The sequence below is a fragment of the Echinops telfairi genome, unplaced genomic scaffold, assembly GCF_000313985.2.
Source record: "Echinops telfairi isolate 266 unplaced genomic scaffold, ASM31398v2 ScPeMD7_70;HRSCAF=299, whole genome shotgun sequence".
In the NCBI taxonomy this organism is placed as follows: Eukaryota; Metazoa; Chordata; class Mammalia; order Afrosoricida; family Tenrecidae; genus Echinops; species Echinops telfairi.
The window spans coordinates 40,727,564-40,740,283 of NW_022103968.1; the positions used below are offsets into that span (position 1 = coordinate 40,727,564).

The following is a 12,720-nucleotide window of genomic DNA, read 5'->3' on the forward strand; positions in this document are numbered from 1 at the left end:
GAAACATACAACTTTCCTCTAGTTCTTAAATGCTTCCTTCCCCCACTATCATGATCCCAATTCTACCTTACAAATCTGGCTAGACCAGAGTATATACATTGGAAACACAGGGAATCCAGGACAGAACACTCTTTCAGGACCAGTGGTGAAGAGTGGCAATACCGGGAAGGTGGGGTAGAAAGGGAGAACCGATTACAAGAATATACATATAGCCTCCTCCCTGGGGGATGGACAGCAGAGAAGCGGGCGGGGGGAGACGTCGGACAGTGTAACTTATGACAAAACAATAATTTATGAATTATGAAGGGTTCATGAGGGAGGGAGGGGGAAAAGCAGCTGATACTAAGGGCTAAAGTAGAAGGCAAATGTTTTGAGAATGATGAAGGCAACAAATGTACATATGTGCTTGACACAATGGATGTATGTATGGATTTGTACATAAGAATTGTATGAGCCCCCAATAAAGTAATTAAAAAAACAAAATATATGTATATAAAAATAACTATAAAAAAAAATGAAGAAGCATAGGTAATTCCAGGACTGTCTGCTGACCTTTATGACTATCTCTCCACTGGTCTTGAGGGGTTCCAGGACCTGCCCCTCCTAATCTGAAATCTATTTTGGAGTTCCACTGGAGCTTTGTGGCTTGGCTTTGCTCACATTGCTGATCTGTTATGTTCCCTCTTTGGTTCACCCATGGTGGGGGGCCCAGACTGGACTCACTCCCTGCTTGTGGCCGTGTATCCCCAGTACTGGCCTCTGTTACAATATGCTCCAGAGCGGGGACATCATGTCTTGAGCTGTTACCAGCCCTAAAGTGCTCTCTGTGCCTTAGCAGGGACGTCATCCTTAGGGCTTGGTGTGCCAATATGGGGTCTAGACCCTTACTCTCTCTTTTTCCTTCTTGGCTTGCTTCCGTGTGGGCATGGCATGTCGGCCCCTCTTTCCAACCTGTAGGTTTAGTGTTGTCCTGAGTTGAACTCTGTAATGCAGTGACTAATTTTGGACACTAGGGGGCTATCCTATATTAGTTTATGGATGAGTGATGGCCTGCTGAACCAATTCCGTTTACCAATCAGCCTCGATGTGCCTGTTGGAAAAGAAATATTGGAACCCCCAACTGTGGTCTAGATATCAGAAGGATGTCCATGGTCTGCCTTCTGCCTAGTATCCCAAGCATTGTGGCCTAGTAGTCCCCAACCACTTGCAAGCCTTTTGGGACATGCAGGAGAGGAGTCACAGGTAGGGAGTTGGTAGAACTGCACACATTCATGAGAACAAGTTACAGGTTTTGAGAATCTAGTGAGGAGTCAGCAGGAGTCCTGGTGGCATAGTGAGTTACATGTTGAGCTGCTAACCACAAGGTCAGCAGTTTGAATCCACCAGCTGTCCCTCATGAGAAACATGAGGCTCTCTGTTCCCAAAAAATCACAGCCTTAGAACCCCACGGGGGCAGTCTTAATTTACCCCAAAGGCTTGTTAGGAGTCAAAATTGACTGATTGGTGTGCGTTAGGCTTTATGTTGCTAACCACAAAGTAGATGGTTCAAACCCCCCATCTGCTCCTTGGTAGAAAGAGGAGGCTGTCTGCTCCCATAAAGATGTATGGTCTCAGAAATGCTATGGAGAGTCTGTGTGACTCAGCATCGGCTCTGTGGCAGTGGGTTTGGCTTGGGTTTGAGTGAGGCAGGAGAAAGGGGGACTGGACTTGGAATCACGGGCCACAGCAGTCCAAAACGAAGGAGCGGAGGGGCTCAAACTCCAGCATGAGGGCTACGAAAGCTCTGGTGAACGGTTTCTGAGAGGGCAAGGGGTGAAGGTTTAAAAGAGATCCTGGAGAGGAAGAAGGCATGTGTCAATTGAGGGGGGGTGGGGAAAAGGAGCAGCTGAGGAAGTAAGAAGAAGACATAAGAAGGGGGGAGTGGCAGGCTTCGAGTAAAAGCGGGCCATGATGCAATGACTCAGAGAAAGGATTGAGAAAGACAACAGAGATTCTGATCCAAGGGACAAGCGAGGAATACGTATTTCTTTATAGAAGAGCGATCACAGTCCCAGGACTGCTGTGGTAAGGAACGTTGGAGTTCATGTGTACTAAATGCCCTCACAGTCAAACGGGTGAGGTGGCAGAAGGAAGAGTACTTCAACTGTGCTAGCAAAGCCAGGCCCCAGACCTGGGGGTCCTTGAACCAGGCTGTTTCTCCCACTGCACCTGCTTCTCGACTTCCTTCTCAGCATTACCTTGACAGGGATTTCCAGTGTCAGCATTTACGATGTGCCCGGCCCTGCACTTGCTGCTGGACATTTGATGGGAAGCAAGAAAATGTGGTCATTGACCTCACGGATGGCAGTCTAAGTGGTATGGCAAAAACGTGCAAATGGGTCATCATACCACCAGAAGCCGTGATAAAGAAGCCAAGTACAAAGTGCACCGGGAGTACAAAAATCAGGCACTCAGCCAGGCTCGTGGGGCCTGGCAGAAAGGCTGACTTCTTAACGGAGTATAAAAGGTGAGCAGGCATCGATGCCCTCGGTCAAAGAACTAGCAAGAGCGTGCACAGTTGAAGACCCGCACAGATGAAAGCCGTCCAGAACCCTTACCCCATAGACCTAAACATTGTTCTGAGAGACTGCAAAGAAGAAGTAAGCTGAAGTGGACTTGGATTCTTGAGTGATATAAAGGTTCCTTTCCAACCTGGAAAGACGCTGGCGAAGATGAAGGAAGACCAGCTCTGAATGACTGGAGGGGAGAAGATGCTGACTGACGGCGGTGAGTGGATACAAGGTAAGTCACGTCTTGACAAGGGTGCCCACAGCAAGACTGAGCAGATTGCCCTAGCTGCAGAATGGGGAACAATTGGGAGAGAAGTTAGACTAGGGACCGGGAGCGGATGGAACTGCCTCCTCCAGGAAAAAATTAGATTACAAATGAAGTGGACAAACTCGAGACCCCCAAGGAGGCAGAATTCGCAGGACTTGATGATTGTTAAGATTGAAAGGGAAGAAAAAAGAAGCAAGAATGGCACCCAGGCTTTGGGCACGGACCCCTCTCAGATGGGGGAGCCAGAACAAGTCTGGAGAGAGGATGGTGTGTCAGTCTGGGTAGACTAGAGAAACAAATTCATAAACGCACATATGTATACAAGGGAGAAGTTTATATACCAGAGCAATTGAACATTGAGAAAACATCCCAACCGAGTCTAGTCCAAGGCCATAAGTCTGAGATTAGCCCATATATCCAATATCAATCTATAACGTCCTCTTCAGACTCACGAAACACATGCAATGAAGCCAAATGCATGACAATCACAAGCCAGTGGGTGAAAGTCTTTGGGTCCAGTGGCATTGTAAGCATCTCAGCACTGGCAGGGGTCTCTTCGTGGCTTCTCCAGCTTCAGAGGTCTGGTTGTGTCCATGTGGCTTGTCTTCTGCAGTGTCTCCTAGGGAGTGGCAGAGAGAGAGGTGTCTTCTGCCTCCAAGAAGGAAGTCTCAGATTTCCCAAAATTCTCAGGAGAAGGCCATGCCCACAGAAGTCTCATTGGCTATCTCCAGATTGACGGCCTAGACTCCACCCTACACTCTTCATCCTTAAATTGACACCAGACTAGGTGACTACCACAGGTGGGAGTGTTGAGTTGGAGGTGCTCAAAGAGATATCTAAATAGAACCGTACAGAAAGCAGTTGGGCAAATGCTGCAGATAATCAATCATCTGATAAACAGCACAGTAGCACACTGGGGGCTCTCTAATCCCCAAGTGCCCGACCCAACCCTAAAACCAATTCACTCAGAATCCGCTGGGGGAAAATCTAGTCCACACTAACTTTTTTTATTACCTTCATGTTCATTTTTATTGTCTTTAGCTACCTAAATACCACTTGACCATAACCATCCACCCTTTCTTGTGGTTTAAACTACTTTGTAATCTGATTATTTTGGTGGACATGCCCAATATTTTGTCATTATCAATATTGACATGTCTAAAATCTCAAGACAAACATTCCATTCTTTAAACCAACGAATTTGTTCTCCAACTTCCTTTGCTCTCAAAGCAAAACGTTATTTTACCTCTCTGAAACTTTAAATCCATTGCTCCCTTCCTCTGTCCCGTGTTCCGCATGGCTCTTGGATTGTCTACTGCTTTCCTTTGCTTCTTTAAAAGGTTAGTCCATTGTTTATCGTTATAATCACTTCCTTAACAATTTTTCTTTTGCCTTAAAAATCATTTTATTGGGGGCTCATACAACTCTTACCACAATCCATACATCCATCCATTGTGTCAAGCACACTTGTACATTTGTTGCCATCATCATTCTCAAAACATTTTCTTTCTACTTGAGCCCTTGGTATCAGCTTATCCTCCCCCCGCTCCCTCATGAACCTTTGATAATTTATAAATTATTATTTTTTCATGTCTTACACTGACCGATGTCTCCCTTCACCCACTTTTCTGTTGGCCATCCCCCAGGGAAGGGGTTATATGTAGATCCTTGTGATCAGATCCCTTTTCCTCCCCTACCTTCGCCTTCCCCTCCTGGTATTGCTACTCTTATTATTGGTCCTGAGGGGGTCATCTGTCATGAATTCCCTGTGTTTCCAGTTCTTATCTGTACCCATGTACATGCTCTGGTCTAGCCAGATTTGTAAGGCAGAATTGGAACCATAATAGTGTGAGGGAGGATGCATGAAAGAACTAGAGGAAAGTTGTATGTTTCCTCGGTGCTATACTGCACCCTGACTGGCTCGTCTCCTCCCCGCAACCCTTCTGTAAGGGGATGTCCAGGTGCCTACAGATGGGCTTTTGGGTCTCCACTCCGCACTCCCCCTCATTCACATTGATACAATTTTTTTGTTCTTTGATGCCTGATACCTGATCCTATCAACACCTTGTGATCACACAGGCTGGTGTGCTTCTTCCATGTGGGCTTTGTTGCTTCTCAGCTAGATGGCTGCTTGTTTATCTTCAAGCCTTTAAAACCCCAAATGCTCTATCTTTTGATAGCCAGGCACCATCAGCTTTCTTCACCACATTTGCTTATGTACCCGCTTTGTCTTCAGCAATCGTGTTGGGAAGGTGAGCATCATGGAATGCAGGTTATAAGAACAAAGTGTTCTTGCATTGAGGGAGTACTTGAGTAGAGGCCCAAGTCCATCTGCTACCTTAATACTAAACCTATAAATATATGCACATAGATCTATTTCCCCATCGTCTCATATATTTACATATGTACATGCCTGTATTTAGACCTCTATAAATGCCCTTTACCCCCTAGTTCTTTCCTCTATTTCTTTTTACGTTCCTCTTGTCCCACTATCATGCTCAGCTTTCATTTGGGATTCAGTAATTCCTCTAGGTTACATTGCCCTACCAGGCCTCCTAAACCCTCCTCCCCATTGATTTTGGATCACTTGTTCCTGGGTTTGTTAATACCCACTCCACCCCCCCTCCCCCGTCGGTCCTGTTGTTTTCTCCTCTGGATTGTTTATCCCATTATCTTATCTAGATAGACATGCAGAGATAATAATATAAGCAAAAACCAAGACAGAGCAAAACAAAAAATCAAACGACAAAAAAAAAAGAAAGAAAAGAAAAGCCAGTAAATAGTTCAAGGTCTGTTTGTTGACCTTTAGGGGTGTTTTCAGGTCAAGTCTGATAGGGTGCCACGCCCTAGCCCCACAGTCTATTTTTGGTATTCTGTGGGGACTCCGTTGCTCTATTCCCCTTGCTGTTCTATTGCACACCCTTAGTGTTTTGCCTCAGTGTGGTGGGGTCAGATCAGGCACAAATCCCGCACTGTGTCTCCAGTGTTGTCTACCGTAGTGCTATGAGTCAGTGAGGGAGGCCATGTCTCTTAGTGGGGCCGGCCCTATGGTCTTCTCTGCACTGGCTGCTCTGAGTGGGAATATCGTCCTCAGGACTTGGTGGGCCAGGATGTGCTCCACTCTCTTCCTCCCCGTTCATTTGCTCCTGTGTGCTAGATCAGACATGGCCCTCTCCCTGAGCTATAGCTTTGAAAGTCCCCAAGGTGGTTCAGTGAATCTGACGGGCCACGTAGCCTTCACTGTGGCCTCAAGGGATTAGAAAACTCTCACTTCTTGTTCTTCGCTGTAAAGTCGTACGTACTCTGTTGTCTTGTTTTCTACAGCTCTAAAATGGCAATGATGATTCTCAGCTACTTCACAAGATTACTTTGAGAATAATTATTATTTGGAGAAGCTTTGAGAGCCATGAATGAAAGGCAACCAGGCTTCTCCAAGCACTATTTTAGCAAGTTTGTTCCTCCTCCTGATTTCATCTGCGGTCAGGTCACATCACGCCAATTCGTTTCTGGGGAGAGGACGGGGATGTCCGGAGTGGAAATTCAAGGGTGACTTCAGCCAGGAGCTATGTAACAGAGGCTGATCGTTGCCTTGTGACTCATGACTTTTCATAAATGTCACTCCCAATGCCACCAGGACACACAAAGTGGTTTATGATTTATTTTAGAAGGCAGAGTGTTTCTTAAAAACACCCACTTTAAAGAATTTCCTTAAGTTTGCAAGGTTGGGGTTTTTTGTTGATGTTGTTTTTTGAAGTACATGCAAAGAGTCTGTGTCCCAATAAAACCCGTGTTTTGTGCATCTGGACAATGGGCTCCTGACAATCCAAGTGTGCTGCCTACAGGGTGAGTGGCCTTCTGCATTCTCCACAGCCTAGCTTCTCTCCATCACCTAATGGGCCAGTCACTGACAGTGTACACGGTCAAGGTCACCAACGATGCTCCCGCTCTCCCTGATGTCCAAGAGGCTCTGAGTTCCAACTGCTAAAACCCTTTTTGAGACAAAATGAAAAGAAATAATGGCTTAAACACCTCCTCCTTTTGTGTGGGGCCGGATCTTTTTTGAGTGGGCCATGTGGTTGCACTCCTGGGGAGATCTGAGCTGACATAGTGAAAGGCCAGTCGTCTTTGAGGCACTGGGTAAGATAAGATCCCAAACAGATATGATCATCACCAGGAAAGGAATGAAACACAGGCATAATTACCCCCCGCCCCCCTGAACATGATATTCCTCCAAGAGATCTGAGTCTAGCAATTTTAAAGATGCTGACAGCCTCTTTGCAGAAAATGGCTGGGAGGGCTTTGATCTGGATGTGCCCTACGATTAAAGATGATTATCTGTGGATGGAGAGCTGCATCCAATAAATGGGAAATACAGCTTTGCTTGCCCATCGGTTTCTTGTGCTCAGATAGAGAGGGCTCAGAGGTCACCAGCAGGTGTCTTGACAAGGTCCTTGCTATGTTGGAACACTTCACAACCCCGCACCCCCCGCCCCCCCCAAAAAAGCCAAAAAGTTTCTGATGAGGTTTACTCCTCACCCAACTCGCAGGGTGACAGGCTGAGAAGAGAATTTGATGTCATTTTAAATGTGGCCACTTTCTTTTTATGTGAGGCCTCGGTGACAGATTCTTGGCTCCCTTCCAGTGCGCCTGAAACACAGCCACCCGCCTGTCTGTCCCTGGAGGCTGGTGTATGGCTGTGACGCTGAAAAGGGTTCTGTGGAGCTTCCAGACTAGCGTGGGTTGCGGAGAGAAGCCAGCTGACCTGCTTCTGAAAACAAGTCAACAAAAACCCTTGTTCGATGCCAGCACTTCGGTTCTGCCTCATTGGGACCCTCTGTACAACAGCCTGAAACACCCCCCAGTCTTCACTGTCCTCCCAAGGGTGCCCCTGCCTGAGCCCCGCTTCCAGGAGCATTGTTGGTGGGTCCAAACGAGGCAAAATCCCTGACAGATTCAATCTTCTCCACTTGTCACGAGCTTCCCTATTGGCCCAGGTGTGAGGATTTTTGAAAGAAAAAAAACATTTTCTCTTTAATAACTGGACAGTAATTCACAATATGAAGATTCAAATGTATTCCCTTTAAAAGAGACGCTCCCACGATTCCCCTCTAAAACCATGATCGAAGGCAGAGTTTCAAAGAGCATATGTGGTAAACAGTGCTTCAAGGCGCACATACTGTGCAGCGGTGTGAGGATTTCTGTTTTCTTTCCATTGAGCTGTTATCCACACTGAAGACTGCAATCCTTGATCTTCATCAGCAAGGGCTTCTGGTCCTCCTCACTTTCAGCAAGTAAAGTTGTGTTATCTACATATTGCATGTTGTTAGTAAGCCTTCCTCCAATCCTGATACCTCATTCTTCTTTACATAATTCAGCTTCTTCTAGTATTTGCTCAACATACAGATTGAATAATTAAGGCAAGAGAATGCAACCTTTCATCATTTTAAACCATGCTGTAGTCCCTTGTTCTGTTTGCACAACCGCCCTTGATCCATGTAGTGTACAAAGTTTGAAGGTCTTTTAAATGACCTTATACTTTCTTCATATATGATGTTCTCGATGTCATCCCACAGCCATCAGGTCATCTGTCAATAGTGTTCAGTGTCTCAAATCTGGTCTTTAAACTGAAGTGGGATAGACTCAAGGTCATAGTTTGCCTCTCGTGGTCTTCTTTTCATTTTCTCCAGCTTCAGTGAATGAGAAATTGATGGTCTGTCCACAGTCAGCCCCGGACCTTGTTCTAGCTACTGATATTGAGCTTCTCCATGATCTCTTCCCACAGATACAAGCAATTTGATTTCTGTGTACTCCACCTGGAGAAAGCCGCGTGTGTAGTCCCCCTTTGTGTTGTTGAACATAAGTATTTTGTAACAAAGGTATCAAGGAGTCATGGGTCTTGCAAAAATCTATCATGCATCTCCAGCTTCATTTCTAGCACCAGGACCATATTTTCCAACTACTGTTCCTTCCTCTTTCTTTCAAACCTTTGCTTGCAGTGGTACTTACATATTCTGTTGTGGTGGTAGTTAGATAATCTGGTGTCAACTTGGGACTTAAGAGGATTAAGAGTGAATGGGGTGGAGTCTAGTCTGTCAATCAGGTCATAGCCAACAAGACCTCTGTGTGGGCATGGTCTTTTCTTGAGAACTCTGGGAACTCTGGTATTTCCTCCTTGGAGGCAGAAAACACTTCACTCTCTCTGCGCACTCTCTTGGAAACACCCTATTAACAAGACTCACTCCCTTGGAGCCGCTCTACTGACAAGACACATGACACTATGCTGATAGACCCCGTGCCCTGGGAACTGGAGAAGCCACGTAGAGACCCCTGCCAGCGCTGAGATGCTTACAACACCACTGGATCCAAAGATTTTCTACCCACTGGCCTGTAATTGTTCTGCATTTGGCATCATTGCATGTGTTTTGTGAGTCTGAAGAGGACTTTATATATTGGTATCAGGCATATGAGCTAATATTGGACTTATGGACTTGATCTGACTGGGCTGGGATGTTTCCTCAATATTCAAATGCTCTTGTATACAAACCTCTTTCTTATTCACATATGAGTCTCTATGAATTTGTTTCTCTAGTCTACCCAGACTAACACAGTTGTCAATTTGAGACTTAAGAGTGAAGGGGTGGAATTTAGCCTGTCAATCAGGTCACAGCGTAATGACCTCATTTGGAGACACTAAGGAGATAAATAGCTTGCTGGAGGCGGGACGCATGCTCACTCCCTGCGAGACATTACTGACGACCAGCCTGATGGAGCTACACTGATGCAGCCAGAGCCCTGGAGCTGAAGAAGCCATGTGGAAACCCATGCCAGTGCTAAGATGCTTCTACTGCCACTGAATCCACAAGACTTTCCACCCACTGGCCTGAGATCTTCCTGCATTTGGCGTCATTGCATGTGTTTTGTGAGTCTGAGGAGGAATTTATATATTGGTATTGGACATATGGGCTAATATCAGACTTATGGACTTGATCTGGACTGGGCTCGGATGTTTTCTCAATATTCAATTGCTCTTGTATATAAAGCTCTTTCTTATACATATGAGTGTCCATGAATTTGTTTCTCTAGTCTACATGAACTAACACACCTTCCAATTGCCAATACTTACTTACAAGGTGGACTTCTCCAGATCAAATTGATGAATCACCTCAAGTGCACGTAACAAGAACAACAGATATGGGATTACTGTGAATCAGAGTAACCTGGCCGAAGACAGCTAACAACAACCTCCTTTAATAAATGAAGCAACGGAGGCCTGGGGAATGTCTCACTGAATCACAGGCTCTTGAGCCTCCTGGGCTCCTAACTGCTCTCTAGTCTAGAAGTTCTGATTGTGACTCCAGCAAGGAATTCACAAGTCAAATTAGTCATATACGTTTTCTTTATTTCCTGCCTCATGCTCCCGGAGCCTATGTGAGGCCTCGGTGACATGATTCTTGCCTCTTGAATCTCGAATGTGGTCTCATTTTTGCATCCAGCGCCCTATATTTTCCCTGTTGGGAAACACGTCATACCCAGAAACTTCATCATCCCCTCTCCAGGCACACAATTAGAAATTACAACGGACTCACAGGAGTTTTAATCTGCCTTTTGCCTTGAGACCGACTTCAGATGTACCTAATCGGATGATTTTTTTTTTAATCTGAAAAATAATCACTGAAATTGTGTGACACTTTAGAAGATTCATCTAAGATCTGGTTCATTCCCTCTCGCAACTCTGCCACTATCTGTGCTGATTTATCTTTCCAGAAAGGATCTCACGGACCCCGAATTACCTGAGACTCTGAGTTCTCTCTCTGGGGGTTGGGCCCAGGCTGCGTGAAGAAAAGGAATTTCCTTGTGCATCATTTTCAAGATATACAAGGTTGTAAGCTCTGGCTTTGTTTCTGTGAAAAGCTACCTTTTCTGCAAGGCAATTGTATGAGATGGACCCCGTTAGGAGACTTTGAGGCTAAATGATTTCCCTGGCCCAGTGGTCGCCATGCAGAGAAAGGATCAACCATTACAAAACCAGAGAACTCGAGATCCTTTGGGCCAGTCCTCAAGCAGAGGCATGGCTTTGCTACTCTTCAAACAGATTCCCCAAAGGAAGACCTATGAAACCTCTCTCTAGAAGTGCCCCCTCCCCCCCACCTTTCATCCAATCCCAGTTAATCTAACTCCTTAATGAGGAAGTAAAAAATAGCCATTGTTGTCCTGAGCTGAAATGGATCAAGAAAAGTCTTCCAAAGGGTTTGCAACTTACTTTGATATGGGGGTGTTTCACACACGTCGTCCCCCACACCCGGGAGCAGCGTTCCTCTTTCCTGTGCTCGTAGAATTCGGGGTCTCGCAAGATGGCCACCTGCCGCCCGCCGTGCACCAGCACCAGCTTGCTGCTCCCCTCCAGGCGCTGCTTGTCCTCCGTGGTCACCGGCAGGACGATGGGGATGCTCAGGTTGATCACGCCATCTGTGGAAAGAGCCACGGGAGGCGTGAACGGAGGGCACGAAGCTCTGCCTCCAGGGTGGACAATGCCCTTTCCAAACACATCCTGCAAAAGGCGCATGGCCAAAATCGAGGATCGTTTGTGGGCTGTAACAGTTTGAGGGAAGAAGTCCTGCAGAGGCTTCTAAACATACAAGACGGGGACCAGGAGGGCATCTCTTCTGGGGTCCCTGTCTAACGCTTGATTCTGACCTCAATGAATTATGGAGCTCAACGTCTTAACGCCGTTTAAAAACCCAAGTCAAAGGATGCTTGCTAAATTAAAACCAAACCAAGCCTGGTCTTTCTTGAAAATGATCCTTCTAAAAATGTTGGGCAAGTCTCTTATTTTAACTCAACAACGTACCGAGTAGAAAAGAAAAGAAACAGAAATAAGAAAATTAACATACACCAATAGTACCCAAATCAAGCCACTGTCCTCATGCTGTTTGCTCCCTGGGTCCTTGGCAGTAATGTGAGAGTTAAACACGGGACTAGCAGTCTCACTGCTCTTAGAATCGTCGCCCGTCTTGCTATCTCAACTACAATGGAGAGCCACTAGTCAAAAAGCGGAAGGGTGAGGGAAGATGAAGTAACATAAAGTTCATTTAGTAAAGCACATGAGTTTTCTTGGACAGATACCTCTCACCTTTTTGTGGCGTCTCAGACTTTAAAAGAAACTTAAAACAAACAGGTTCTCTGGTTTCTCAGTACACAACACAACGAGTTAGAAGGATCGGAATGTTTTCAGAGAAGTTACATCTACAGCAGCAATAAATGTGAAATGACAGCTTGACTGCAGGGAAAAGGCGGGAAATCTATTAAAAAACAGACAGGCACACAGTCAGAGGCACTGGGAGGGGTCACTTAGAGTAAAGGATAACCATTCCACGGGCCTCCGAGGTCCAGGCGCACCACCAAGGGAAAGCCCAGCATCATAAGTGGTATTCCTAATGATGTTCAGTCACTTACAATACGTTGCCTTGTGCATATCTATATCTATATCCATATCTATATCTATCTATCTATCATCTCTAGTTAGAAGACATTTTTTAAAAAGGATTCAAGAAAAATAGACAAAATGTATGGCTCCTTTTTTAGTTGGGGGTTCCAGAGAATAAAATTTGATTCTCTGGAAATAATTTCGTAATGATTCTATGTAATGTGAAAGTTAGTAATTCCACAACTGTGTCCTCTTTCCCCCCACCCCTACTCCACCCCAATCATAATAGTGCCTTAACATTCTGACAAATGCATCAATCTATCAATCATGTGAGAGAAAAATGGGGGTCCTGAGATTAAGTGTTTAACACAAAAGAACATGAGAAACAATTTGGGGGGGCGGTGTGGGTGTGGGTGGAGCATTCCCATGTTTGAGACTTAGAAGGAATGCAAGGAAGGGCAGCAAAGAAAACATTGAAC

General features: G+C 45.6%; 1 protein-coding gene across 1 annotated transcript in view; it reads right to left on the bottom strand.

Moving 5' to 3' along the window:
* The window catches only part of PAPSS2 (3'-phosphoadenosine 5'-phosphosulfate synthase 2), a 102,471-nt gene that overhangs the window by 7,471 nt on the left and 82,280 nt on the right, over positions 1-12,720 (bottom strand). Inside the window, exons 6-7 of the mRNA XM_045291671.1 lie at positions 12,059-12,116; positions 11,078-11,443 (exon numbers count right to left, since the gene is read on the bottom strand). Of these exons, the coding sequence (XP_045147606.1) occupies positions 11,078-11,443; positions 12,059-12,116 (424 nt within the window). The remainder of the gene's footprint in view (positions 1-11,077; positions 11,444-12,058; positions 12,117-12,720) is intronic.